The sequence below is a fragment of the Xenopus tropicalis genome, chromosome 1 (assembly GCF_000004195.4).
Source record: "Xenopus tropicalis strain Nigerian chromosome 1, UCB_Xtro_10.0, whole genome shotgun sequence".
NCBI classification, from domain to species: domain Eukaryota; kingdom Metazoa; phylum Chordata; class Amphibia; order Anura; family Pipidae; genus Xenopus; species Xenopus tropicalis.
The window spans coordinates 118,893,537-118,921,222 of NC_030677.2; the positions used below are offsets into that span (position 1 = coordinate 118,893,537).

The following is a 27,686-nucleotide window of genomic DNA, read 5'->3' on the forward strand; positions in this document are numbered from 1 at the left end:
TTTATTAAGAAAAAAAAATGTTGGCTCGAAAAGTGAGTTTGTCAAATGTATTCTTACACTGGGTTTCCAGATTTAACCTCTTTAGAAGCAGAGGGGTGTAATTTAATGTAATAACAAGTGCAAAGTTTACTTTAGTTCTTGTAGCCCAGAGCATTTAATTACTCTGAAAAAAAGCATCTGATTGGCTGCTCTGCTATACTAGAACTCAGAAACTTTATACTTTGTTACTCTTTATATGGAAGGAAGGTCACTAGCAGAGATGACTAAAAACTGTCCTTCCTGCCAGCTTCTTTTCTTTGAATAATAACAGCAATAAGAAGAATTTTTACACTTCACACCCTGCTAAATTACTAGCCAGGGGACAGCTCTATTTGTAATATGATACATGTAACAAACATAACGAAGCAATGCCAAAAGAAAAAACAAGAATAAAAAAAATTCTCCTTTTGAAAATATTTATTGGTTTTTGTCTCACACCATTATTCAGAAGAAACTGAATTAGACTATTTTAGTTTAGGCCACATTACTAGCTAAAGTTAGTATAACTAAAGTTAGTCTAAATTTAATTACATTAAATAAATAAAACCTCTTTCAAAGGAAAAAAAAAAAAAAAAAAAAGACTATTTCCTTCAGGTTTTTAGGTGCTCAAAACATCTGATACATGACTAATTTATTGAAACAAGTTGTGCAAAGTAAGAGAAAAACTGAAATATTGATATAATGTAAGACAACTCCTACCATGTCTATTTTAGAGTGCCAGTAAAAAAAAGTTCAGGACAGCCCTTAATAGTGTTCAAATGAAAGGGCTTTTGGGAGGTATTTACCAGTTTGAGTTGTGAGTGGATATGTTTTATGACAAAGAAATCTGAAATCACTATAAAATGCAAGGGTTACTATGTGGCTAACTCTGTAAACCTTTAATTCATCTTTATCCATTTAATAAAGACTTTAATATTCAGTGTATATAGAAGATTTTTACTTAGAAAATCCAGCTTGCCATATTTTCACTGACAGATTAAAAGTGCAAATTTTCACTAATCCAAAGGTGGTGTGGTTACCCTTGAATTAGATATTAATTCAGAAATGTGTACAAAATTCAATTTCTAAATACAGCAAAGCATATTTGCTCTGAGGGAAAAATAGTTACTTTTATTATTAATCTTACTCTTCATAAGCAAAATGGAGAGATGAAACCTCACATCAAAATAAGTTAATTGAAAGAATCATTTAACCTTATCAACACCTTTAACAAAATCTAATAAAGGGAGATTGATTCAATTTCTGCTTTCTAGCATGTCACTCATAACGGAATGTTTTTAAAAGCAACCTGTGTTTGCCATTTAGCACTGCACATTACTCATTACTGAGGGAAGGAAAAGGTATATGGCGGCTTTTCAACTCATTAAACTGAGGTTTGTTTATTCATAAATATTAACTATCAACATATCTTACAGATTTGTCAGACATACAACCATAACTTCATAATTTAATTAGCTGTTCCAGGCCTTCATCTGTGCTTTTATGGAGGTCTAAACCAGAGCTCATAAAATCAAAGGTTTTATTTGGGTTTTCGAAATCTAAAAGAAAAAAAGTAAATAACAAATTGCTTTAAATTTAGAATTCACACATTCTGTAAACATTTGTTACACACCAGAGCATTCTGGATAACAGGTCCTATACCTGTATTTGCATTGTACAAAAACCCCACAAATAGAGGGTGTGCAATTCTACAATTGTTCTGCCTGGCCAACTAGAATGCACAAAGCAGCTGAATATAAAAGCTGTAGTCAGAAAATACAAGAACTTCCTGGTATACCATGTTTATGTTTAAAAGTGCCCAATAGTGTAACCATCAGTAGCGATGTAGAAAAATATGGCAAAGCATCCTACCATAGGGAAAAATAGAATATCAGGTATGAAAAATTGAAGTATATGAATGGGGTAGACTAATATGAGTTAAAATGGAAAAGAAAAACAGTTAACTAACAGGCTGAATAGGAGGCAACTCAACTTTTTTCATCTGTGATAAGAAGCTTGGGTATGATCTTGTAGTTCGGCAACAATGGTGCTAAGATGCTTATACTACAACTAAAATATACTACTAAAATATACCACAATGTGTATAGATATTTGGACATAAAAGCTTACAGTGGCATGAAATACAGGTGTAGCATAGAAAATTGGATCCACCTGTATATGGAAGACCAGTGTCATCTGACTTATTCCACATAGCAATCCTGGGGTCTGGTCTAAAAAGATACTATTAGGGAGGAGCACTGTATTGTACTTGTGTAAAATAAAGGTTGTAAATATACTGCATACACACACACACACAACTGCACAGACTTCACAGCTTTCTTGAAAATGATAAAACAAAAAAAAAAAAAACAACAACTCACCTTGGGGCTCAAAAACATCTAAAAGGTCTGCTTGCTTCTCTGAACTAATGTTTTCTGGAGAAAAAGATATCAGTTGTGGGAGAGAAAGTTTTCTGTCCTTTGGTGAGGGAGTAGTTAAATACTCCAAGTCCAATGTTAAAGCTTTTTCCACAGGGCTGTACACAGCAGATCCAAGTGTGAGACTTGACTCAGATTTATGCTTGGTAAACCTCATACTAGAGGTGTCATTATCACCATGATGCTCTTCATCTGTCAAAGATGTTAAAGTCCGTTTGAGGGCTTCATACCGACTGCGAATAGAATGTATATCCATTTTACCCTCCACACTTCTGGATGAATGTTCATTTATATCAAAGGTAAAGTCATGGTCTGGTAAATCACTTTTCTCAAAATGTTCATTACCCCATGAACCAAGTGTGCTATTAAGACTTACATTCCCAGCATTCTCAGGCAGGGTTTCATGCAAAATTCCAAACTGGATTACCTCATGGTTGTCTGAACTACTATCACAAGTTAACACATTTGATGAATTCCATGAGAGAGTTGTATGTGCAGACAGATTTTCTTGACCAGAGACAGAAATAAACATTGTTTTGTCAATTAATTTACTAATTGACTGGTTGCCAAAAACAATTTTGTTTTTATTTTCTGTTGGTTTGATCATTGTGTCAGCATTCTCATTTTCTTCAATTTTGTCATCAAGGAGATTTATCAGTGTATCAGCATGCCTACTTTCCTTTATAGGAAGACTCAAATCTCCTGGCTTTAATGAATCAATTTCACTTTTCTGATGACTTATTTCCTGGTGACCAACATCACTGTGAAGACTAGGAGCACAAGTTCCACTGGTATTAGGAGGAATTCTTGTTCCTGAGCAATCATTTTGATCTGAAGCATGAGAAGTAGACAGAAAGCAGGCCATGCTCAAATCTATTTGACTGCAATGTGCAGATTCTAGTTCTGCTGTCGAATCCATGCATGGAGCTGGCACAGGGCTTGCAACATCTGAAGATTCTTCACTCTGGATAGCTTTTCTCCATGAACTTCTAATATCTGAAACTACAAATAGAAACGCTTATATAAAAACTCAAAATTTTACCATGACATATTCAGTGTACCATTGGAGGTAGATAGTGTTTTAAAGGATATAATTTCTTTCTACTTGTTTGGATGCATTTATAAATGAAAGTGCTTGAGACATCAAAACCTCAGGGAGGCAGATATGCTTTGTGACAGCCGAACTGCTATCGGAGAATCATGGTAAACAAAAATTTGCATTGTCTTTGGCATAATAATAGATACTGCAGTTCTAAACTTCCCAATATAAATTAATTTTTCAATGGTTTTAAAGTTACTTATAAATGTAATTGCTATTATCAATTGCAGTAATTACTACTGAAAGCCAGATGATTAACAGACCTGAAGAAGCCCTGCTGGCTTTGCTAGGTTTTTTTTTTTTTTAAAAAAAACAGGGTTTTAGCAAGGGATAAACAAATACTGCTTTCAATTGCAATTACATTTTCAAATAACGTTAAAACCAAGGAAAATAATTTATGCATATTGGAAAGTTGCTAAATTGTATAAGATACACTCTTAAAATTATAACTAACTGTGCAGAAAAAAGGAATATGCTTTAGTTGTGGCAAACCATACGGCTGGACAGAGATTAAGCTAGGTACCAGTCCGGTCAAATGAGCAAAAAAAAAATGCTGCCCCTAATAAACCCCTTGTTCATGTTTGCATGTTAGGATCACTGGCTGACCCAGAGGATAGCATGGGCAGTATGCAAGTGACCTGAACAGGGAAATATCTGTCTGGCCAAATTTTATACTATCACCTTCTCCTTTGTTCTCTAGGCTGAGAAACTAGACCATGCATAACATGTTGGATGGCTGGAGGCCAAAAAATAGCACCAGGTATAAAAAATAATGCTCTACAGAAGTGGGAGATACAATTACCATTATAAAGTCTTCAGTGTATATTATATGAAAAAAATCAATTGTTGAAAACCTTACTTAAATTTTCAGGAGTTCTAGGGATCTCTTTCCTTGATAAGAAGGGATCTGAGGATAAAATGCCTAATAAGTCATCCAGCTCCATTCCCCTTCCTCCTGATGATCTAGGCGTTTCAGAAACAATGTAGTCGGCAACCTGGCCAAATTAAGTTAAAAACAAAATTAACTTATTGCAGCACATAAAATGGACTATGCCTAAATAGTATTACATACAAAGTATGCTAACTGGTGTTTTGCTACAAAAGCAAAAAAACATTTAACATAATTAAAGAACATATTTCCAAATATGTCTCCCCCACCCAAATGGCAGCATTTGTACTGCGTATATATCCCCTCCGTTTGCCAGCACCATCACATTTTCCTAAAGCAAATAGCAGCTCTCACCTGGCGGCCATTTTCTCTCTGATACATAATTGGATACATTTAAATCTGCAAACAGCCTACACACATGCAGGCCCTTATCAGCATACATTTCATCAAGAATACCGGCTCACACAGGCAGAGCTGTCTTTGATAAAAGTTCTGCCTTGTTTGAGCACTGTAATGGTAAAGCTGAGCTCAGGAGAAAAAAATTGAAGCAGACAGCTAGAGCTGAGTTTCTATGGAACCAGCAATGCCATCTCTTTACTGGCTGCTAGACTGGGGGCGTGTTCAGTAATCTGAGCTTAGAACAACTGAGCATGCCTGCAAGCCAACAGCCAAAGCAAATTCCTGAGGGAGGGGGCCGAGTGGGTTTCAGGAGGAGAAGGAAATCTAAGTGATTAAGGGGATGTTGCAGCCTTACTACTAACGTCTGCACAACCAGTGTGGCAGGTATTGAAAGATTTCAAAGAGGCTATTCACTGATTAAATTTTTGTATGTGGGGTTTACATGTCCTTTAATAGTGCAGATAGGTATTTCAACTTTCTAACTTTTTACAATGTAATACATCAAAAGCAGATGCAGCTTCAGTCCCTATTGACAATGATCCTTAAAGCTTTACTATATTCTGTAACAGATCAACTTTTATCATGTATACTTTCCTAGCTGAGATAACTCTGATAATGCTGCTGCAGCTAAATGTACCACCTGATGTACCAAATTTCAAGTTAAACTTGTTGACCTAGCTTACAAAGCCGATACGAGAGTGAAATATGTATTTTTTTTAAATCTAAGTTTTGGAAAAACAAAAAGGGTAGTTCACATTCAAAATGACTGAACTACCCCATTTAAAGGGTGACAGTACATCTCCCAATTTTCAGGCAGTCGTGAACCTAAACAGCATGCAAACTAATTTTATATTTGAAAAAACGGCTATTTCTAACCTGCTGAGCAAGCTGCTGCCGTGCCATATTCTTGGGATCTTGTTTACAAGGTGTTGGTGTATGGGGCAATGGACTATTTGCTGCAGTTTTCCAGCTCACATCAGACCTTCTCTTCTGTACTGAAGAACTTGGAGTTCTTTGGAACCCAGTTCGATCATTCATGTTTGGAGTCTTAAAATCCTGCAAAGTAGAGAAACATTTAAAAAAAAAAATCACAACATCGACAAAATAAACATTTAAATGACATATATATCAACATATAGAGATATCCAACAAGTTATAATATATGGCTAGCACATTCATGTCAGAATGGTGTATAAACAATCTTGAGTAATAGTTAATGAAAGCAAATGCATAATACTAATAAGGCAGGTATCAATGCCCTTGTATGCAGCAGCAGCAGCAGCCAAAGAAAGCATTGGTGAAATAAAGACATTGGCAGATCCAAGATGGAGCTTGTGCAAGCATTTCAGCAACAGATTGATCTAAAAAGTAAGGGTATTAGGGTGGAAAAAACTAAAAATTCTCAAGGGGGTGGAGGACTACAACTTGGCAAAATTACATTTTATAAGGATTTCCATGTCTTTTAGCATTTAAAAAGCCCAGGATATGGTTTAGGATGCAAAAAATACAAGCATTTTATGCAGGGATTTGGTTGAATAAAGGAATTTTTTTTTTCCATAGATAAGCAGTTTTTTGATTTTCCAAATATTTATACGGTATTTATAATATCCATTCGGAATATTCAGGTCACATGATCTATGCTATTTTCATATCTGCATTATATTTTGCATTCCACAGTGTTGTTCATATTGAGGATGCACAAAATCCATAATTTCCACAGAAGATTTGATCAAATTCCAAACCCAGTCTGAACGCCAAATACCGTTCCATTCTATGAATAGAAGTGGAAAAGAAGTGTGGCCTGTTTCACTTCTTGGTCTGCCATTGACTCACATACAAGTGGTAGGCCAGACCAAACATTTTGCCCGGACATAAAATGTTTGCAATAATTTCAAAAAGCAGCTAACTAAGAATAGCTTTCTTTTATTATCTCAGTGTTCATTCATATTCAGTAACATACATACTTTTTCATTTAGAGACATTCTGCGTCTAATTGGAGTTGCAATTCCACGTGAAGAGTTCCTTAACAAAAGAAAAAAAAAATGAAAAACAAAAAGGGAGAATAAAGCAAAATACAGTACTTATTTAACAGGTATTAAGGTGGGATTACTGTTCAGTAAAAGCTGTAGAACATGTTTGTCATGAAATTCAAATTCCTAGATCTATAGAAATAACATATAAAACGTCTTCTTACGATTAGTTATGCAGTTATCACAAAAAATCATATAATATGAGTCAATTATTAAATAAAGTTTGAAAAGGCATGTTTCTTTAGTAGGTAGATGGCAATAAGCACTACAGGTATAGAAAAAAAAAAAGTTTATTAATCCTAGTCCTTTTGGTCTAGCACTCTCAGCTCATTTAACAATTGATAACATGTTGAAAGATACTTGAGTCCGCAAGTATGAGAGCACAGTTAAAAAAAAAAAAAAAAAAAAAAAAGGAACTAATTCAGCTGAGCTTATGTAAAATGTGCATACACACTATCTGCAATAAATTTAGATTTTTTTTTCTACAGAAATAGGCTATGGGTTTTTTTGGGGTGTAAGAGAAACAGCTGATTTGGCTCCAACCATCTTAATTATGTGTGCAGTGAAAGTTATTCACTTGCCACTGCACACATAATCAGAGCAGATTTTGGGATAAACAAAGCTGGTGTAAGCATTTTTGGCCCAAAATTCATCACATGTACAGCACACATTAAGACTGGATACCTGTCACTGCACATAATTAATTGGGAAGGTTGGGGCCAAATCAGAAGTTTCTCTGCCATCTTAAAACTTCTGTCAGAAAAACCACTAAATATTAAGCATATAATATTTCTCAGACTGAGAGGAAACCGTAATAATCTGACTATGACTGAAAAGGGATCATTAGGGGGATGCACAGTTGCCTACTGCACCCCTTAGAAGTGCTGCAGAATGCAGGCACTTCAGCATTAATGGGGAAAACTAAAACATGCAGGGCAGGATATAAGTGCAATAATTATAGTAGTTTATGCACTTTGCTGTACTACTTCTGTTTCTACCACCTTACATTTTACTCTGCAGGTTGGGACTACTCTTCCTACCCACCTCATTTGCTGAATTGTCTGAGAACATTACTACTAGTGCTCGCTGTAAGCTGGATAAGACATGACGGGCTGTGCACAAATTCTCTGAAAAGCAGAGAACACCAGAATACATGACTAACAAGGAATAAGGTAAGGGAGGATCTGACATATTCTCCAAGGGGGAAATATACAGCGACCCCTTTTTTGGCTGAATTTGTAGTTTATAAAATGTGAGCTTCCGGGCCAGCTTAAATCCCTGCTTCAGGCATAGCATAACAATTAAATCAAAATTGTACAGACTGTAAGTCCTTGCAGGAAGGAGTCCTCAGTACCTACTGCACTATTCGTGAGGAATTACTGTGATATATTGCTAACATCACCTTGATGCAGCTAGGGGGAATTTGAGGTCTAACATAAAAAAACTCTTACATTTCTATTAACATTTGCCACAGCACTGCAGTCACCTCACAACTAGGTGTTAACTTTATTAGCCTCTGCATAGAAATCTTAGCTCAGGTAGACCAATTAATTTAGGTAAGGAAATGCATTTTACACATACATGTTGGATTTAAAATAATTTTTGTACAGGTATGGAACCTGTTATCCAGAATGCTTGGGACCTGGGGTTTTCTGGATAAGGGGTCTTTCTGTAATTTAGATCTCCATACCTTAAGCCTACTGAAAAATCATATAAATGTCAAATAAACCCAATGAGATTGTTTTGCCTTCAATAAGGGTTAATTATATCTTGGTTGGGATTAAGTACAAGGTACTGATTTATTATTAAAGAGAAAAAGGAAATTATTAAAAATTAGAATTATTTGCTTATAACAGTCTATGGGAGATGGCCTTTACGTAATATGGATAATGGTTTTCCGGATAAGTCCTATACCTGTACCAGTCCTATACCTGTACCAGTTGCATAAATTTGTGACCAATAAAAGTTATCAATACATTTTCCCGTTTCAATCAATGGCCAACATTGTACAACACTCTGCATTTGGGGGGGGGGGGGGGGGGGGGGGGAGAGAAGGGGGAGTAAAAAAAAAAAAAAAATATATATATATATATAGCTTTTTTTGCAGTTATAGTGCTTATGCGTTTTTTAAATTAATCCAAATGAGCATATATAATGTTTTCCCTTTAAATCCAATGGTTTGAAATATATATTTTGAATATACATTTATAGATGCATACCTTCCAGAGGGTGTTAAAACTGTGGCACCGATTAACCTTTGTAATAACTCTCCGCCATGATCTTGATTTAAGTCCTTTAAGGCCTTCTCTTTGTGAGAATAATCTGTTAAACATATTTACATAAACTACATGAACGCAAGTGATTGAGGATGGTTCCAAAAATGCTTATTAAACAATATACTAGGAGTTGTTCCTTGGGAAGCTTTGGGGCATTAGTGAATTCATGAAGTCTACATGACTTCAATAGCCCAACAACAACAAAAAAAAAATGCAAGATTTCACTTAAATTTCATGGGAAATTAAAGTGCATTGCAAGCAAAGTTTCTGTAAGATTTATAAAAAGATACATAGCAATACAATCCAGATCTCTAGGATTTTCACCCTCAAAAATAGGTACAAGTTGAATTTTAACCAAAGCCAAACTTTTACACTAGCCCAAATATGCTAATTATGTTCCTTTAACAGTATAAACAAAAATTGTAATGTATGACGACAACACACAGCAACAGTAAAAAAAAAAATATATATAATATTATTATTATTATTATTATTATTATTATTAAGACCAGCACTAGAAGATGAGCATCCTATGAATTCAGGATGCCAGATTTGTAACCAACTTGACTAGTAACTCAAAGCAACTAATCAGCATGTAGCATTTACTGGTCAGCTGTTGGAATCCACATATCTGATTTGTCTCTATGGGTTACTACATATGGGCAAACTTAAGATACTTTATTACATTACCTTTAAAGTCTTGACTCCAATTAGTAAGTAAATTTCACAGTACCAGCATGTTGTTGCTAAAAGTAACTTAATTACCTTTCTAAATAGACAGAATAAGCAACTCAAATGTTTTGTAACTAGGAACTAGTACAACAACATTACATTTTCAAAATAAGAGTTAAAATTTTTTAATTATTTTATTGTATACAAGTCTACTTACCAGGCAAAGAAGCTGGGTAATGACAAAATACACTACTTTTCAGTACTTCCTCTGAAGCAGGGTCAAATGAAAAAGGGGCCATAGGAGGGTTCAATTCTAGTGCCTAATAAAGCAAAAACATTAATTGTATCATAAATGTAAACTAGTTCTACACACAGTACATTATGTTCCCCCTCCATAGATATGCAAGTAATTCTGTTAAAAAGGTAAGACATACAGCCTTACCTGTACTTCTATGCACACAGAAAAGACATAAGAGAAAAACTGGAATGACAAAGCCAAATACTGAAGATTTTAAGTACCACAGAGCAGTATAAAAAGAGCATATCTAAAGCACGGAATACAATAATTTTTGTTACCTTCCCCGGAAACTAAGGGAGACACGCTACAACTTATATATGCTCCTCCAGATTTTTTTAATGCTCTGTGGAGGGGCTCAGTAATGACCCCTACAGTCATCCTACCAATATAGTCACCCTGCCAGGCACCCTGAAAATGCCCCATAAGACATGGATGGCAGCTCTGAAAAGCCTGAAACATACACTTGCCTTGTCTCTTACTTCACTTACACTTATGGGCTAATTCAGGACTTCAACAACCCTACAATATTTACAATTTCGGAATATGGTCTACACTGGGGGATTAAAAAAATGTATCTAATCAATCTTAATCAAGTTTTCCCTCACATCAATACCTACAAATCAAACGGGCAATGCCCTTCCAACTGTCCATTTTTGGCAACATTCGATCAGTGTGGTTGAAACGTGGTTGTAATTCTATTTCCTGTGTACTGTGACTTCAATACTTCTTGTAAGAAGTTACATACCTTATTTCTCTGCATTTTTTAAGAATTACTCTCTTGACATTATGAATATAAAATAGTTGCCAAATGGCAGGGTTTTATCCTTTTTTTTTTTTTTTTTGCTTATAGCGGCTTTTTTCCTTCCCAAAACAACTTTCCATATGCCATATAGTACCAATAGAGTGAGGGAAAACAAAACATAAAAATCCATGTAATTTCGTCAGAGCCTGTACAAAAGTCCAGCCAATAATGGCAGTAAAGACCCGACTAGCTATCTGAATAATAATGAAACCACAGTGTTTGATAGCATTGGAGAGCTTCTCAATTGCACAATGCTTTTCTTTAAGGGAAAAAATATCATTTATTTTAATGATATATAAAAAAATAATATGTCCCAGGTAATAATAGGTACAGTAAGTTATTACAATAAAATAAACCTTTATTATAGCAAATTAAAAAGAAAACCTTTAGAACAGTATAGTATAACTTTAATATAACAAAACCAGATACAGAAACCTACTGGGTTTAGTCCTTTTAATAGACTGAAAGGAGACTTCCCAAGGATCTTTTCCCATTTTCTTTCCCATTCTCTTTCTTTGTCTGAAATAGATTTTTCAATAGACATCAGATCTTCACGTTTTATTTTTTGCCTGTAATGAAAAACAAAATAAATTAGCAATCTTCACAAAAACTAACAAACAAGCAGAGCACATCCCCCCCCCCCCCCCCCCCGTGTGGCCACCCACCTGTCTGGCTGCTTTGATGGCTTACCTTTGTGTAAGCTTTAAATGGTATCAGAACTGGCCCCCTGCATGGTTGACACCTCAGATTCAGGCTGTAAACCCCCTGTTATTGTTTAAAAATGTAATCCACTGTGGTGTTCACACCTTTTAATCCCTGCATTATTCACCCCCTGCAGTGTTCACACCTCAGGCTCATGCTGTAATCACCCACATTTTTCACCTGTTCACACCTCAGACAGAGCAGTAGAAACCTACAAATGAACCCTGCACACTATGAAAAGAACATATACTGTGGTGGTACTGCAATTAAAAAGTTCAATATATAGTTATTGTGCAGACTGTAGGAGCAGTGCCAGCATTGCGTCTCTGTAGGCTGCCTGTGTGTGCCATACTCTGCCTGCCCTATGCTGCCTGTATGTGCCATACACACAGGCAGCATAGGACAGGCAGAGTATGGCACACACAGGCAGGGATGGGAAGGCAGAGTATGGCACACACAGGCAGGGGGTAGGGCAGGCAGAGTATGGCACACACAGGCAGGGTAGGGAAGGCAGGGTATGGGACACAACAGCCAGGGTAGGGAAGGCAGAGAATGGCACACGCAGGGTATGGCACACACAGGCAGGGTAGGGCAGGCAGAGTATGGCACACACAGGCAGGGTAGGGCAGGCAGAGTATGGCAGGTTTTTGCTGTACTACCACCATTAATATGGCTATGGTCATGCGATAACATTGGTGTGGTTTCAAGTGGGTATGGTTTTAAAAAGGGGAGTGGTCAAAACTAGCTTCCATTATCGGCCCTCTACCACGGAGGCCGGAAAAATTCCGGCCCTTGGTATCACAGAAGTTGGACAGCACTGCCTTATGTGATATTAGCAGATAGGTAACTTATGTAACTCTAGCAGACAGGCATCACAGAACTGTACCACAAAAGATGCACAAACAAAACATAATGCAAACATCTATAATGATGGAAGAAATAAATCCCCTACTATGCTTTGATGAATAAAGCCGCCCAGCAGGGGTAGCGGTGTTCAAAAAATTTAAATGGTGTCATACTACAGCAACACAACCTTAAAAAAGAGACTCGGCAAGGCTGCACTGAGCAATGTCCCAGAATAAAAATAGCTTGTACTGAAATTTATAGGCAGTAAAAAAGCAAAACAAAAAGATAAGGCTATTTGACAGATGCTAATTCTTTTCATAGGCCTCCAGTAACAACAAAATGCAAGGACAAGAAATGGCAACAATGTCACAATGCTATGTACACCGTAAAGATCAAAAGAAATAAAAGCAACTAGTAGAAGGGCTAGAGCAATTTAAACAGAGATCAGCATGATCATACAATTTATAAAATGTTTACTAACGCAAAAAAAAACCATCTGTGTGTTGTGGGTACCTGAGGTGACAGACCCACTCTTATAATAATGTACTTCTATCTAGCTAATCAGAAAAAAAATTAGGCCTGCTGATCCCTTCCATCCAATTGTGTGTGGGTATGACTGGGTGGAACTGAAAGAACTCAGTCATCTCTGAATCAAAACAAATCTGGCCATTTTGTACAAGTAGATTTAGTATGTAATGTAATAAAAGTCAATGTATGCTTCAGGTAAAGCAATTCATGGCAAAACAAAACAGTAAACACTCCGAGCAATAGTATTTTGGCTGGCAGGGTTAGTGAACCCAATTTGAAACCTGGAAAGAGGTAGGAGGCAACAAATTTAAAACGGTTTAAAAAATATGATAAAAAAAGCCCATTCTAAAACATACTTAAAGTTAACCTAGAAGTGAACTACCCCTTTAAAGGAATACTGTCATGGGAAAACATGATTTTTTCAAAATGCATCAGTTAATATAGCTTCTCCAGAAGAATCCTATATTGAATTATGTTTATTAAAAGGGCAAACCAATTTTTGATATTTAATTTTGAAATTTCACACGGGGCTAGCCATGTTTTTCATTTTTTAGGGCGCGGCAGCCATGTGACTTTTGCTCTGATAAACTTCAGTCACTCATTACTGCTGTAACTTAAGAGTGATATTGTGCCCTCTAGTAGCCCATCAGTTCTGATGGGAAGGTAGCAGCTCCCAGACAGCTGTCACGGATATCAAAATAGCACTCCTACAGTTACATGGGAGTAGGAGAAACAGTAGGACACCTGAAAGCAGTTCTAATGTGTAGCGTTGACTCCTATTGAAAGTTCAGACTAAGGTGCAATGCACTGAGAGGGCTGCCTATGCATCAATATTACAACAGTGTAATTTAGAAATAAAAAGTACACTAAAAATATTAAGACAGAACCACAAAGGAAAGTTTCCCTCCTAGAGCATCCACACACAAACTCTTGATTCCAGTACACAAAAATTGTATGGAAAAAGAAGATCAATTTTGCTCACACAGCCAGAAAAAAAAAAATCAACATGGGGATCCAGTCCCTACCTGGTAGACTTAGCACCAAGTAAAGCAAACTGAAGTGATATGGTAGGCTAAATGTTTAAACTGTTGGGTTGGAACAATATCAGTAGAGGACAGGTACTTACAAATTAAGTTTACTGTACACCAGGGGGCTCAAACTCAATTTACCTGGGGGCTGCAGGAGGCAAAGTCAGGATGAGGCTGGGCCGCATAAGGGATTTCACAAAAAATTAGCTTTCAAGGGATAATGCAAGGCACAGCGGGCGGGAGCTGCTGATTGCGGAAATGACGTTATGCCATCATAACAGTTATTATGGGAAGACGCTCTGTGTGCACAGTTTGCTCCTTAGCAGCTAATTGTGCACACAGAACGTCTTCCCATAACAACTGTTATGATGGCATAACGTCATTTCCGCAATCAGCAGCTCCCGCCCGCCGTGCCTTGCATTATCCCTTGAATCGCAATAAAAATCGTGATCCATTCATTGCTTTTGAGAAGGCGTTGGTGCAGGCCACAAAATACTGTACCGAGGGCCGCGAGTTTGAGACCCCTGCTGTACACCATATTGAATATTCAAAATATTTACACAAAAGAGGGGTGGTGGAAGCACTCCTCTGTGCACTTGCTTAGATACTAAATGACTAGTGAAACAAGACGAGGGAATGTGCATTGAACAATCCCTCTTTTTTTTTGTTTTTATTTTGCATTTTCAACACGTTAATAAACATTATGCAGTTTTACATCATTGATTTTTTATATAAGAAAGCACATGCAAATTGGAACAGGGGGAGTAATTTTCTGAAGAGATTTAACCATCTATCTAATGTGGGGGGCTTGAGCCATCCAGTGTATTAGTATACATTTTCTAGCATAGAACAGTAGACTGTGAAAGAGGGTTCTCCTGTGGATTGTTGGGATAAGGTCATCGACCACTCCCAATAGGCAGACCTTGTGTGTTAGGTGGTTTGGGAGGGAGGTTTTCTCTTGGATGTAACTCATTACTTGTGCCCAGTAGGATTGGATGGTCTGCCATTGCCAGAGATGTATAAAGTTTGCCTCCGGGGCATTGCATTTGGGGCACTGGGGTGACTCATGCCTGTTCATGCGATGCAGTATCAGGGGGGTTAGGTGAAGTCTGTGTATGATATTAAATTGTATCCAAAATGTTTCCCTAAAAGCTATAACATATATAAAAGTGTGAATGTGAAATCAGCTCATACATTCATGTGTTGTGGAACTGTCCAACTGTGCAGTGCTTCTGCAAGGACATTGTACATTATGGGGTACAATATGAAATCTAAGAAATGGCAACAAAATTCACCACACATCGGCAGCCTTTGCTGTGTAAAAAAACAGAGTAATTATTTTTATATTTTTTCTTAGAGACTTTTGCTGGAAATAACAGCATCAAATCTGGCATTCAGACAGCATAAAATAAAACAAACCTTAATAAAACTTGCCATTTATGTTACACAGCTTTTTACAGCATTGTTTTTGCAACAGGATAATAAATAGGCCCCTATATTTCTGATGCTTTCCATGGATTTTATCACTACTGGTTTGCCTGCTAGGGGTGCCAATGGACTTGGGACTTACTCACCTTGACAGACTGTGCTATCTCCAGCTTCTTTACTATGCCAAAAAGCTATCCTTCTATACAACAATACCCTCGCTAACTAAAAATGGACTTACCTTGCAAGGGATGCACACAGTGTACACAAAAACAAAAACTTAAGACACACCACACCTGCATTTCCATGAGAACTGTATAATTTATACAAACACAATTATCTGATGCAACCATATTGCTAAATAATTATATCCAGTAAAATAGAATTGTTTCCTTACCTCATATTTCTCAGTCTTGTTAAAACCTCACTCTCAAACTTTGCTTTCCCATTAAGATACTGTAGATCTAGATGAATTTCTTTGCAGTCATGTAGACAGCGTTCTCCATTTACCAGTTTTAGAGCTTCATTTAGCAACTGAACAACTGTTAAAAGATTTACTTTTCCGGCTTCATAGACATTCTCCATTTGCAACTATATTATTAAGAATACAAAAAAAAAAAACTATCATAAAAAGCAATGTAAACAGAAGATCTATGCCTTCAGTTGCCAGCTATCTTGACCATCTTGGATCTTAGGACATCTTTTCAGCAGAAAGGTTGTGTATGGCGCAGTAGCCCATTCTACAAGGCTGAATATTAACTCATTATCATCATGACTATGATCACTGTTATCATACAGACTTTAATAAAGATTCTTATTACATGGCAGCATGAGTCAGTGTATTGTGAATTTTATGTTGTATATACTGTATTTTATACTCCAGTCTCTAAGCTCAAGTTACTGATAGCATCAGCTGTAAAGCAGCATAAATGAATGAGTGAGCTACTGAGGGCATCCTCAGAGGCACAAATATTTAGTGCTAAAGGGATGTGGTAGCCTTGAGATGTCACTTAAAGGAAAGCGGTCAAAAATTAATGCCCGCGGTAAAAAAAATTGTCAAAAAACGACACGGGCTGTTTCGCAAATTTTGACACAGATTCGCTCATCACTGGGTATCCCTTTGGTTTTTATAGCCCCATAAAATTATCCAATTTATCAGAATTCAAAAATGATATGCAATTAAGACTTTTTGAATTTATGGTTTTTGAAACATTAACATTTTTGTTCTGCAACTGCCAGCCTTGGTATTTCAAATGCTATTGGGCTGCTAAGGTTTAAATAACACAGTTAAATTAGCTTTTACAATGTTATAGAATTGCCTATTCTAAGCAACTTTTCAATTGGTCTTCATTATTAGTGTTTAATCTAGAGATGCATCGAATCCAGGATTCGGTTCGGGATTTGGCAAAGATTTGGATTCGGCCGAATTCATGACTCTGGCCGAACCGAATCCAAAAATGGAAGTTGAAAATTTTTCCTTATTTAACCCTTCCAAAATTTAATTAACATATGCTAATTAGGATTCGGTACTCTGACAAATCCTTTACAAAGCGTTTGGCCGAATCCAAAAAAGTGGATAAGGTGCATCCCTAGCTTAATCTATTTGCCTTTTTCTTCTAACCCTTTGCAGCTTTCAAATAGGGGTTTATGACCCCAGCAGCCAAAAAACTATTGCTCAGTGAACGTACAGTTTTATTGTTACTTTTCCTCTACTATTCATTTACCATGCTCCCATTCAAACAGTTACCTGGTTGCTAAGGTAATTTGGACCCTAGCAACCACATAGCTGCTAAAACTCCAAACTGCAGAGCTGCTGAACAAAAAGTGAAAACTAAAAAAACTATAAATAAAACTATAAATTAAGACCTATTGCAAATTGTCCCAGAATATTACTCTCTACATCATACAAGTTCAAAGAACATTAAATCTGAGAAAATACTGACTTGACATAATATTGCTTACCCTGTGCATTTCACTTTCAATTCTGGATATCAGCAGATTTGGGATGTTTAAGGTTGTGTTTGTTCCATCTAAAGAATACTGATCGATGTTACCTCTGACCACAGCATCCACAACATCCACTTCCTTTTCAATCATCTTTAACATTTGCATAACAGCATTCCACATACACCGTATCTTTATAGATATCAAAGAAAAAAATAAATAATTGTGGTTAGTAAAAGGAGAAAATAGCTATATTGCTAGCTGCTCTTACATTAAAGGGATTGTCGTAATGTTTATGGTGTATTTTTTTTATAAATTATACTGCTTGCATAGCAAATAATCCACTCTACCATTTAAAATGTTTTTCTTGAACCAACAAATGTATTTTTTGTTAGTTGTAATATTGGTATGTTAGGCAGCCATCTCAGTTCATTGTGCCCGAGTCTGAGCTTTCAGAAGAAGCCAGCGTTACACATTAGAACTGTTTTCAGATAAGCTACTATAACTAGAGGAGTTATGAGCAGGACTTGGATTTTTTACTATTGAGGGCTAGTCTGATATTTAACACTTTTAGCAATACAGGTGTCAGATAGCTGCTATCTTGCTACTTTCCCACTGTTATGCTGATCGGCTGCTGGGGGGGGGGGAGGTGATATCACTCCAACTTGCAGCTCAGCAGTAAAGAGTGGCTGAAGATTATCAGAGCACAAGGTTGTGGCACCCTGGGTAGGATACCGCTGGAAAAGCTCTATTAAGTAATGCGTTTTGAAAAAAATTGTGTTTTCCCATGGCAGTATTACTTAAAGAACACACACGTGTGTAAATTGAAATAGTATTACTTTCTGTAATGTGTCTTGGGAAGCAAGATTCAGTTTGGTTCAACTCATGCTCCTTGGTACAGAAGTGGAATTAAAGAAACATTTGGAGAAAATTTGAAAGCTCAGGTTGTTCCAAAACAAATAAACTACTTTTAGCCTGAGGTAAACTAAAAATTAAAAAAGAACAAAATGTTCACTGAACAAAATTCTTCTGGAACTTAAAGAGTTTAACATACCTTAAGAATATTTTCATCCTTATCACTGATGTTACCGTTTACCTTTTCAATCATTCTATTACAAAAAAAAAAAAAAAAAAAAAAATTATTTAATCACACATGTTGTCCCAGCTGGGAGGTCTTCAGAAAGCCAATTAAGAGCAAGAAATATTGTTACCAATTGAGGCCCCAGCACCTACCAATACTTCCAAAATCTTGTGGGAGTGGGAGAGTTAGTTTTCCTAAAAAGTAGTACTTGGGGACATGCCACAATGCCGCATAAGAACTAAAGTAGGTCTCTGCACTTTAAGTAGAATGCCTATGAATTGACCATTTAAAGTTATACAAGGTTTTCAGAGTCACATTAGGAGCTGCTCCCACTTGTTCCCAATATACTGTATATGTTGTAACTCAAATGCTAGGTAATATGCTTTCTAATGGGACAAGGCCATTTCCTCTCATAATGAGGGCACTTGTATTGCTAAGATAACCTAGACCTTTTCCCCAATCAAAAAAACATTTTAATATTCAAGTCCAGTTGGGAAAACCATTATCTAGGTATATAACAGCCTCATCTGATTATTCATTTGTGAGTATAGGAACCAAGTTAGTGCGATTAATTTGGCATCAGATATTTTGGGGCTTCAGTGTCAAATGGAAAGATGTGGGCCTTTGATGAGTGCAATTTATTTTAATTAAAAATTGTACCATTTTTATGCACATGTTCATTTTAATTTTGACAGAACACTTCTTTTGCCCTCAGCAATTTATGGGTAATCATTGGCACTCAGTCTCAAACTACACAAAAGTACCATGCTTATTAAACAGACATGAGTGATGCTTTCCTGTAATCCAAAACTCCAAAAGGGAGTGATCTGTTAAAGTAAAATGAAAATGGTACAATGCAAAGTAACTTATTTTTGTAAGGAACATGAATGCTGTTTTTGGTCTGACATTATTCCCCCTTTAAGCCCTTTTACACCATAAAGCCATTGCTGTGGTGACAAAACATTTGGAATCCCCAAATATGCCACTGAAGTTAACGGTTTTAAAACTTTGTAAATAAAGGAACATATTTTCAAATAGGAGCATCTTCTATTTTAGCCATAGTTAACTTAAACATAAAAAGGACCACACAAAGATAAAAGCACTACATACATTTGTTGGTTCTGCAATGCAACATGTTCTGAACGCATGTCCCTTATTTGTTTTATGAGTAACCTACAAAAGAAAAATGTAAACAGAAATTTGAATTCAAGTTATAATGCATAGTTTAAATATTAGCATTATTTAGAAGTGCTAGCAAGCTAAACAATGTACATGCAAACTAAGGCAAAAGGTTGCAGAATGTTCTTCATAAAACAAAACTTGCTGTTAATTAAATGGTAGTTTACCTAAAAATTGTATTTGTATGTAGAAAATGGTATTCTAAGAGAATTTGCCATGGGTCTTTATTTTAAATAAGTTTTGCTTTGCGGCTCTCCAGATTAATATTTCAGTATTAATTTACGCTATCAACCAAGCAATGGTTTGGATGTCAGAATATAAAAAATGTATAGCATCGGGCCTATATAGATACGCATTTAAAAAAAAACAAAACCCTTCCTAAGTCCTCTTTAAAGGATAATGAAGTTACAAATGAATATTACCCAAAATTAAGGGATGTGTTATACAGATAGCGGTTAGATTTAAGTTGCTCCAGTAATCTATCTGTAAAATGCTGACTTATAAAACAGCAATCCCTGTCCTAATATTCCATGAAAATTATTATTGTGAACAGCAGAAGATAAGTTCCTGCATTCTCTATAGGTGGCATACTGGCACCAATAAATTTGTTTATTAGTAGAGATGCACATGCAGCGAATAAAGGAGGGAGAAACAGCATCATGGCTATGAAAGAAGGTGGCCACTAACTTTCCTGCTTCAGAACACCTTCAGAAGGTGAACGCAGCTCCATATTTGTGCATTGTCAATTTAAGAGCTTACAGCTCGAAACATGTTAAATAAAGAAGACAGCAGCCCAGTTTCTGCACAAGTGTTCGTTTCCCCATGTTTATTTATTTATTGGAATGTGGTGTAACACCTTCTTTCAGATTCACTGTTCCCTTTTAATCTAGTCAGTCACCAGAAAACTCCAGTAGTAGTAACTTTGTAAAAATCAAAAGCTATTTTATCAGAATTGCAGTGCATTGGCTGGTGACAGACTACATTGCAAGCACCCAGAGAGATCAACATCCCATAAATAATCATGCACACTTTTTAAAAAAAATAGTGTGCACACAGCAGTAGGCAGGGTTTAACAGTAGTAAATTATTTGTAAGCACACAAAACTTGTTTTGCACTTCACAATTTGAACCGCATGGGCATCGTAAACTTTGTGTGCAGGCACTGAAGCGCAAAGCTTTGTGGTAACACTGTACAGTTCTGGCTACAAGATTGGTATTGCAAATAGAAAGGTTCCCCTATTAAAAGTAAGAGTTATGACTAAAACATAGCTGTCCAAGGACCCTACTCAGCATTTTCAGTAAGATTTAACACATACTGGGCTTTTCTTTGATATTCTTTGATAACAAGGTTCTCTCTCTGCAAAACCATTAAATACTTCTGGCGAGCCACCTTATTTCTTGCCAATGCTTTCTGGGGGTCTTGAATTTTACACTGCAGAGCTTCAGAGATAAAAACACTGGCACCTAGAGAAAAAAAATACATATTAAAAATGCAAAGTATAATTTTTACCTATAGTTAAATAAAAAAAAAATATAAAGAACTGGACTATAAGAACAAAACTCACCATTAGCATCTCTTTTAATATGCTGTAACATAACATATCTTGCAAAATGATACAAGAGATGCACAAACTTGGGACCACCAGGTGAGAGAAATATTGAAGCCACCACTTGAGGAAAGCCAGCACCAACTTCATCCTACAAATAAAAGTGTATTAGACTCTCTTAGAAACACCAAGCAAACACTGGATCTATTATAAACAAATACGCAAGGGACCTTCACTATTTTGAAAGTTCCTTGTCTGACTTAAAGGACATGAAAAGCTTACATTTTCCTACAATGTATATTAGTTGGGCATGTCTCCCCCACCAAAATGGCATCATTTGTACTGCATATATCCCCTCTGTTTGGCAGCACCATCACATTTTTCTAAAACAAATAGCAGCTTTCTCCCGGTGGCCATTTTTTTTCTTTCTTAAAGGGGACCTGTCACCCTAAGAAATAATTCCAAAAATTGTTTTCTACTGTGTTTGTCAAGCAAAATAAACTTCACCTACACTGTAGAAATGATTTTAATCTTATTTTCTTCAGCCTTGGAATTCACAATTGCAGCAAGCAGGCAGGCACCATTTTGTGGACACTGTTATTAAGGCAAGCTTTGCATCCTGCCAAAATCTTGTTTCTGTGCCAGTATGGGGGGTCCTGAAACCCATGTCCATGCACTGGTTACGAAATTAGATGGTTAGGAGGGAGGGGGAATGTGAGGGGCACAGCAACATCTAATAAGTTCTGAATTGAAAGTGAAAGTAACTGTTAGGCATAGAGGCAGGGTAAGCAATATATGATTGACAGCTGTGATTTTTAAATGCTTTTATAAGGGGCATGGATGTGTTAAAATGGCTTTTGGTTTCATATTTAATTTGAAAAGGGCTTTTATTATACAGCTTTTTATGTCTGGGTGACAGGTTCACTTTAAACCTGCAAACAGCACACACAAAGGCCCTTATTCAGCATACATTTCATAAAAAATGCAGGCTCATATACGCAGAACTGTCTCTGTAATGATTAAGCTGAGCTCAGGAGGCCGGGAGAAAAAAAATAGTAGCAGACAGCTAGAGCTGAGTTTCCATGGGAACCAACAATGCAGTCTCTTCATTGGCTGCTAGAATGGAAGATGTGTTTAGTAATCTGAGCCAAGAAAAACTGAGCATGCCCAGGAGCCAACAGCCAAAGTAAATTCCTGAGGGAGGGGGCCGAGTGAGTTACAGGAGGAGAAGGAAATCTAAGTGATTAATGGGATGCTGCAGCATTACTATTAAATGTCCTTTAATTATGGGCACTAAGAACAGCTATACCTAAAGAGGGGGTGACCTGGGTTTTCTTTAGGCCATTACAAAAAAAACAAACACATAAAAGGTGTAGTTATACCTTTGATACCTAATGCAGTTGAGACAATTTTAATTTTGTAGTTTGTGCATTCAAGTCTGTAGCTCTTAGTAGTGGCTATCTGGTTGCTAAGGCAGCATTCTGAATTAGAAACTGGGAGATGTTTAAATAGCAATAAAAAGAAAATTGTAGTCTCATGGAGCAATAGGTGTGTGACTGCGGGGGGGGGGGTGTTAGTGACTCACAATTGCACAATTGGATGCTTTAAAAAAAAAAAAAAAAAAAAAGGGAGGCAGAAGAGGAAAGCAAATTCAAAGACTAGCACATTTTTAAGTTGCTAAGAATAGCACAAATAATACATAAAGTTGTCTGACATTTTGCATACCTCAATTGAAAACAACTATATGAAACTAATTTGGTTAATAACAAACACAGGCAAGTTTTATTAAACAAAAACAACTTACAGAAATTTTTTTAAGCCATTCATAGCATGCTTTTCTGAATTCAGCATCTCTCTTCTTTTCTATTGGAGGCCAACAATACCTGGAAAACAAATGTTGTGAAAACTATAGTTTGATTATCACCTCTCTTTTTGAGCTAACATGACTTGTCTGGCAGAACATAAATATGTTTAGCCCTCCATAATCCAGAATCCTTGTTCCATCATACACAAACTGCCCTGGATCCTGTGTCATGGTAGTTTTAAGTACTTCATATGGGAAGACATTTGTGAATAGACAACAAGCACTTCCTTTACTTATTTGTAAAAATAAATAAAGTTACGCTATTGTCTTCTCTTTCCTGTTCTTATTATTCGTATACACGCTGAAGCATTTGCGACTTACATGAAGGCCTGTAACTTCGATGACCATAAACTTACTACTGAGTATACAATCATTAAGGGAACCTCAGTTTGGGATTACTATCTCCTCCTTTAATTTCATCATTCACCTAGTGGTGCTTGGAAATACTCCCTTCTATTATAATATATAGTCAGTACTGCCCTTTATGTGCACAATCTTTCAGGCTGTTAGGCGATATACCTTTAGTGGAGTGGTGCAGTATAGGATACAAGTGATTGTATCATATATAATTCTGTTTACACTTTTAGTATATCTGGTTTGAACTGCACCTAAATATAGGGGTTTGTGCTCACTGTTAATCCCTTTCTTATGGTGTAAAGGCAATGAAACAGAGGTAAATTATTTTTTCAAGAGGGAGCTTACTAATGAGTACAGATAACTGGCTGTGCAGAGAAAAGTGTGGACCTTTAATTCCTGGTGACTGAGCCCCAATATATTAAAACAGTTAGGACAAATATTCTCTTTTTACATCCATAGATATGCTCTTCCAAAAAAAAAAAAAAAAAAAAAAAAAATGGATGGTCTTTCCTACAGAAATGAAGTAACAGTAACTTTTCCATAAATTATTTAAAATGGGAAAGGATGCGCAGTTTAAAAGAAAGCTGTGTTGTCTGAGTTTGTGCCCTACTATTAACAAATCTTCTCCTATATTTATTTTACCAAAGGCATTTTTGCTAACAACTGAAAATAGACCTGTAGTAAAAAGAAGCTTGGCCATTATAAAGGACATAGAGTCGGTCTATGTCCTTCATGGCCCTTTAGGGCTCTGGCACACGGGCGATTTTCCGAAATCGCCTGCGCAGTGTGTGCCATCCCACCGGCGACTTACATTTTCACCGGTGGGATGGTAGTTCGGGGAGATTAGTCGCCCGTGACAAGGGGGATTTGTGCGGGCGACTAATCTCCCCGTGTGCCAGAGTCCTTATACATATGTACAACAAGGGTACATATGTATACAAGGGTACATATGTATACAAGGGTACGCAGCGCTGTACAATCTTACAAAATAGAAAATTACACACAGTGAGGACAAGTGTTATAATAAATAAATACAATAAATATATATAAATGCACAGGGAATAAGTGCCAGGTGGTATGAGAAGAAGTAGGAAGGAGGTAGGAAGAAGGTCCCTGCCCCCTAGAGCTTACAATCTAAGCATACCTATTAGCAGCAATCTTATAACCCAATACTAGCAGGCTGCCTGCAGATGGAGTTAAATTGAAACCAGTAGGGGATATGTCATCAGAGAACATAGAAATTAACTGCTGAAATAAAATCCACAGTAGCTTTCGCTTATGTGGTGGACCTGGTGTCAACAATGGTCGAACTGTGGTCCTAGTCGGTAAGGTGGGCTCCTTCATGAAGAATCTCAGTGGTAATGTCAAAGCCTTATCACCCAGGCGATTAAGAGGATCTGCATGCCCTTGCAGTGATGCTTTTCGAATACTGTCTCTACTGCAGCCTCACAAGAAAACATAAAAATATTTTCAGTGAATTCAAAATGCTTACCTGAAAACCTCCTTGCATCGCATATTATCCAGCTTTCCAAAAAGAAAGTGAAAGACCACATAAAATGCATCCTTATTTGGCTTGTCGAACATGTTTCTAGATCAATGCAAATACAAAACTTAAATAAGATCACTTAAAGATTTACAACATACCATGTTCAAACTGTCACAAACTATCAAAAATGTTAACATTTATTATTTCACAATAAAAGAAGAGAGAAACATTTAGTATAGCTTTGGAAGGGTTGTGTCCCCTTTACAAAGTGAAAAATAAATAAATAAATATATATATATATATATATATATATATATATATATATATATATATATATATATATATACACACACACACAAGGAACTACTAGAATCTCCAAACCCAGACACACCAGTGGAACACAGAAGCAAATTCACACTGAATGGTCAGGTTCACACACTAAGGGGCTGATTTACTAATCCACGAATCCAAATGGGAAAAATTCGGATTGGAAAACGAATATTTTGCGAATTTCGTATTTTTTGCGACTTTTTCGTAACCATTACGACTTGCGCGAATTGTCGCAACTTTTTCGTAGCCGTTACGATTTGCTCGTATATTGTCGTGACTTTTTCGTATTGAGCGCTCGTAAACGGTGGGCAAAACTTTCAGACTTGACTACGAAAAAAATCGCAAAATACCGATCATTACGAAAAAAACACATTCGGACGCCTTCAGAGCGTTCGTGGATTAGTAAATGTGCCCCTAAATGTCAACACAAATAATTCTTTCACTGTATACAACATTAACTACAGGCAACTTTTCAGCATATGGCTTTAAATGTATTTGTAAATCTTATTGTAATTATAAACAGTGTCTACCTGACTCATGAAACAATGTAGCTACGGCCAACTGCTTATTAGACAATAACAGTTCCAAAAGTCAGACTTAAAGACCAGAAATGGAAGAACAAATACTGCTTTAAAAAAGCAAAAACTAGATACAAATAACTAGAACATTAAAAATTAATATAAAATGGAAAATTGCAGGGATTTTTTTTTTGTTTTGCTGGGATTTTTTTATTTAATTATGCAAGATAGTTGTCTTTACCAAGTACATCAAGCTAGGCATTAGGCACACTGCAAGCTTGGATACTCACTCTCCAAACGTTACATGGGCCAGGGTCTTGCCTGCAATAGTTGCCGCCACGCCCGACTCGAACCCCAATCCCTGCAGAGCCAGCCACATATGCTCCCTCTGCCAAGCAAGCTGGGGGCGGGTGCCGCTCTGCATACTGTCAAAGCACCGGGTCAGTACCGACTACCAAAACCAGAAAAATACTTCGACTAGCGTGCCTAGAAAACAATCAGTAAGGCTGCAGCTACAACTGCTCTGAAAATAATCGAACGGCATTAGAGAACTGCGTAAAACGCTAACGGGGAGGGATCATTAGTTGGACGAAATCGTAGAGCTCGGTGAACGGGGGCAGCCATCATTTCCTTTCGGTTCCCCGCCAAAACACAACTTCGCAACCACCAATCACTCCCCAGTGACGCAGAACACAAGTCATGGAATAAGTCCCTCGGAGTCGACTTTGACTTCCAACCAATGGGAAAAAGGGACATGGGCGGTGTCTATTATGCTTAACGTGACGCATTCTGAGATCAGGGAAGTTTGCAGTTTTTGTGAAGTATGACTGTTATACCAGTGTTCTAGTTCCTGGCTAAAGACGATGCAATGTGTAGTGTAAGGCCGGAAAATAGTAGCCCATGTCTACTCAGGTCTCTTGCTGCTGTTTTACTCATAGATTAGTGAAATGAAGGTCTATACCTTCGGTTCACTAAAGATCAGTCAGGTGAAGTGCAAGTTATCAAGGTTACATTCTTACAAGTGCGTTCCATATTACTCTGACATCATTAAAATGACATTCGTATGACCTGTCGTTACAATCTTTCGTTGCTAGTCCAATTTAGTTTCTACTGGTGCTTCCTAGTGCTCACACTTTCATCCTGGATTTTAAAACTGACAAACTGCACTCAATGTTCATACAATTAATGCAATAATATTAGACAAGTGTCGCAAGGTGTGTATTTTTTTTCAGTGAAATCTGCCCCATGGGGGCTGATTCATCAAAGTACAAGTTCAAATCCCGAAATGGGTAAAATTCGGATTAGATACGATAATCTCTGATGATCGGAAATGTCCCGAAAATGCTAACGCAAAAATTGTAATAGTCACGATAATATCGTATTGGCAATCCGAAAGTCACAAAATTTTCGTATCCGAACAATCGTAAACGTTGGGAAAACCTTTCTGACTTTGATCCATCTGTGCATGTTTTTGGAAGCCTCCCATAGGACTCAATGGCACTCTGCAGCTCCAACCTGGCCCAAGGAAAGTCACGATACCGAAGCTTGAATGAATCCGAAATTTCATACTCGTTGCGACAAATATGATTATGTTGCGTAAATTTTGACACACAGTAGGAAAAAATTGTGCAAATTAGCGAAAAAAACTGCAAAAATACGCACAGTACGAAAACTTAGAAAAAATACAATTTTTTTTGTATTCAAAAGCAATCGTACTTTGATAAATGGGCCTCTATGTGTGCACTGACAGGCAGTGTATTGCATTTTCCCTTCTGGTATATTTACACCAGTAGAAAAAATGCACCAAGTGACACTAGATTTGGCAGCTTATGGGCACCCCGACTAGTCTACCTGACTGATATCTGGCCTAAAATTGGCCAGATCTCGATCAGGCAGGTTTAATTTTCTGTCGGATTGGGAACCGCATCTGC

General features: G+C 36.9%; 1 protein-coding gene across 1 annotated transcript; it reads right to left on the reverse strand.

Annotated features, from left to right (window-relative positions):
* Positions 1-441: 441 nt before the first annotated feature.
* haus6 (HAUS augmin like complex subunit 6) lies at positions 442-26,418 on the reverse strand. Its single transcript, NM_001142148.2, is given in 17 exon segments — positions 442-1,577; positions 2,400-3,458; positions 4,415-4,550; positions 5,720-5,899; positions 6,808-6,865; positions 9,093-9,195; positions 10,039-10,141; positions 11,361-11,490; positions 15,848-16,041; positions 17,413-17,586; positions 18,449-18,503; positions 19,586-19,648; positions 20,970-21,117; positions 21,219-21,351; positions 23,005-23,083; positions 24,914-25,009; positions 26,046-26,418. Coding segments are annotated over 17 exon segments (2,943 nt in total). The 5' UTR covers positions 26,180-26,418; the 3' UTR covers positions 442-1,479.
* Positions 26,419-27,686: the final 1,268 nt, after the last annotated feature.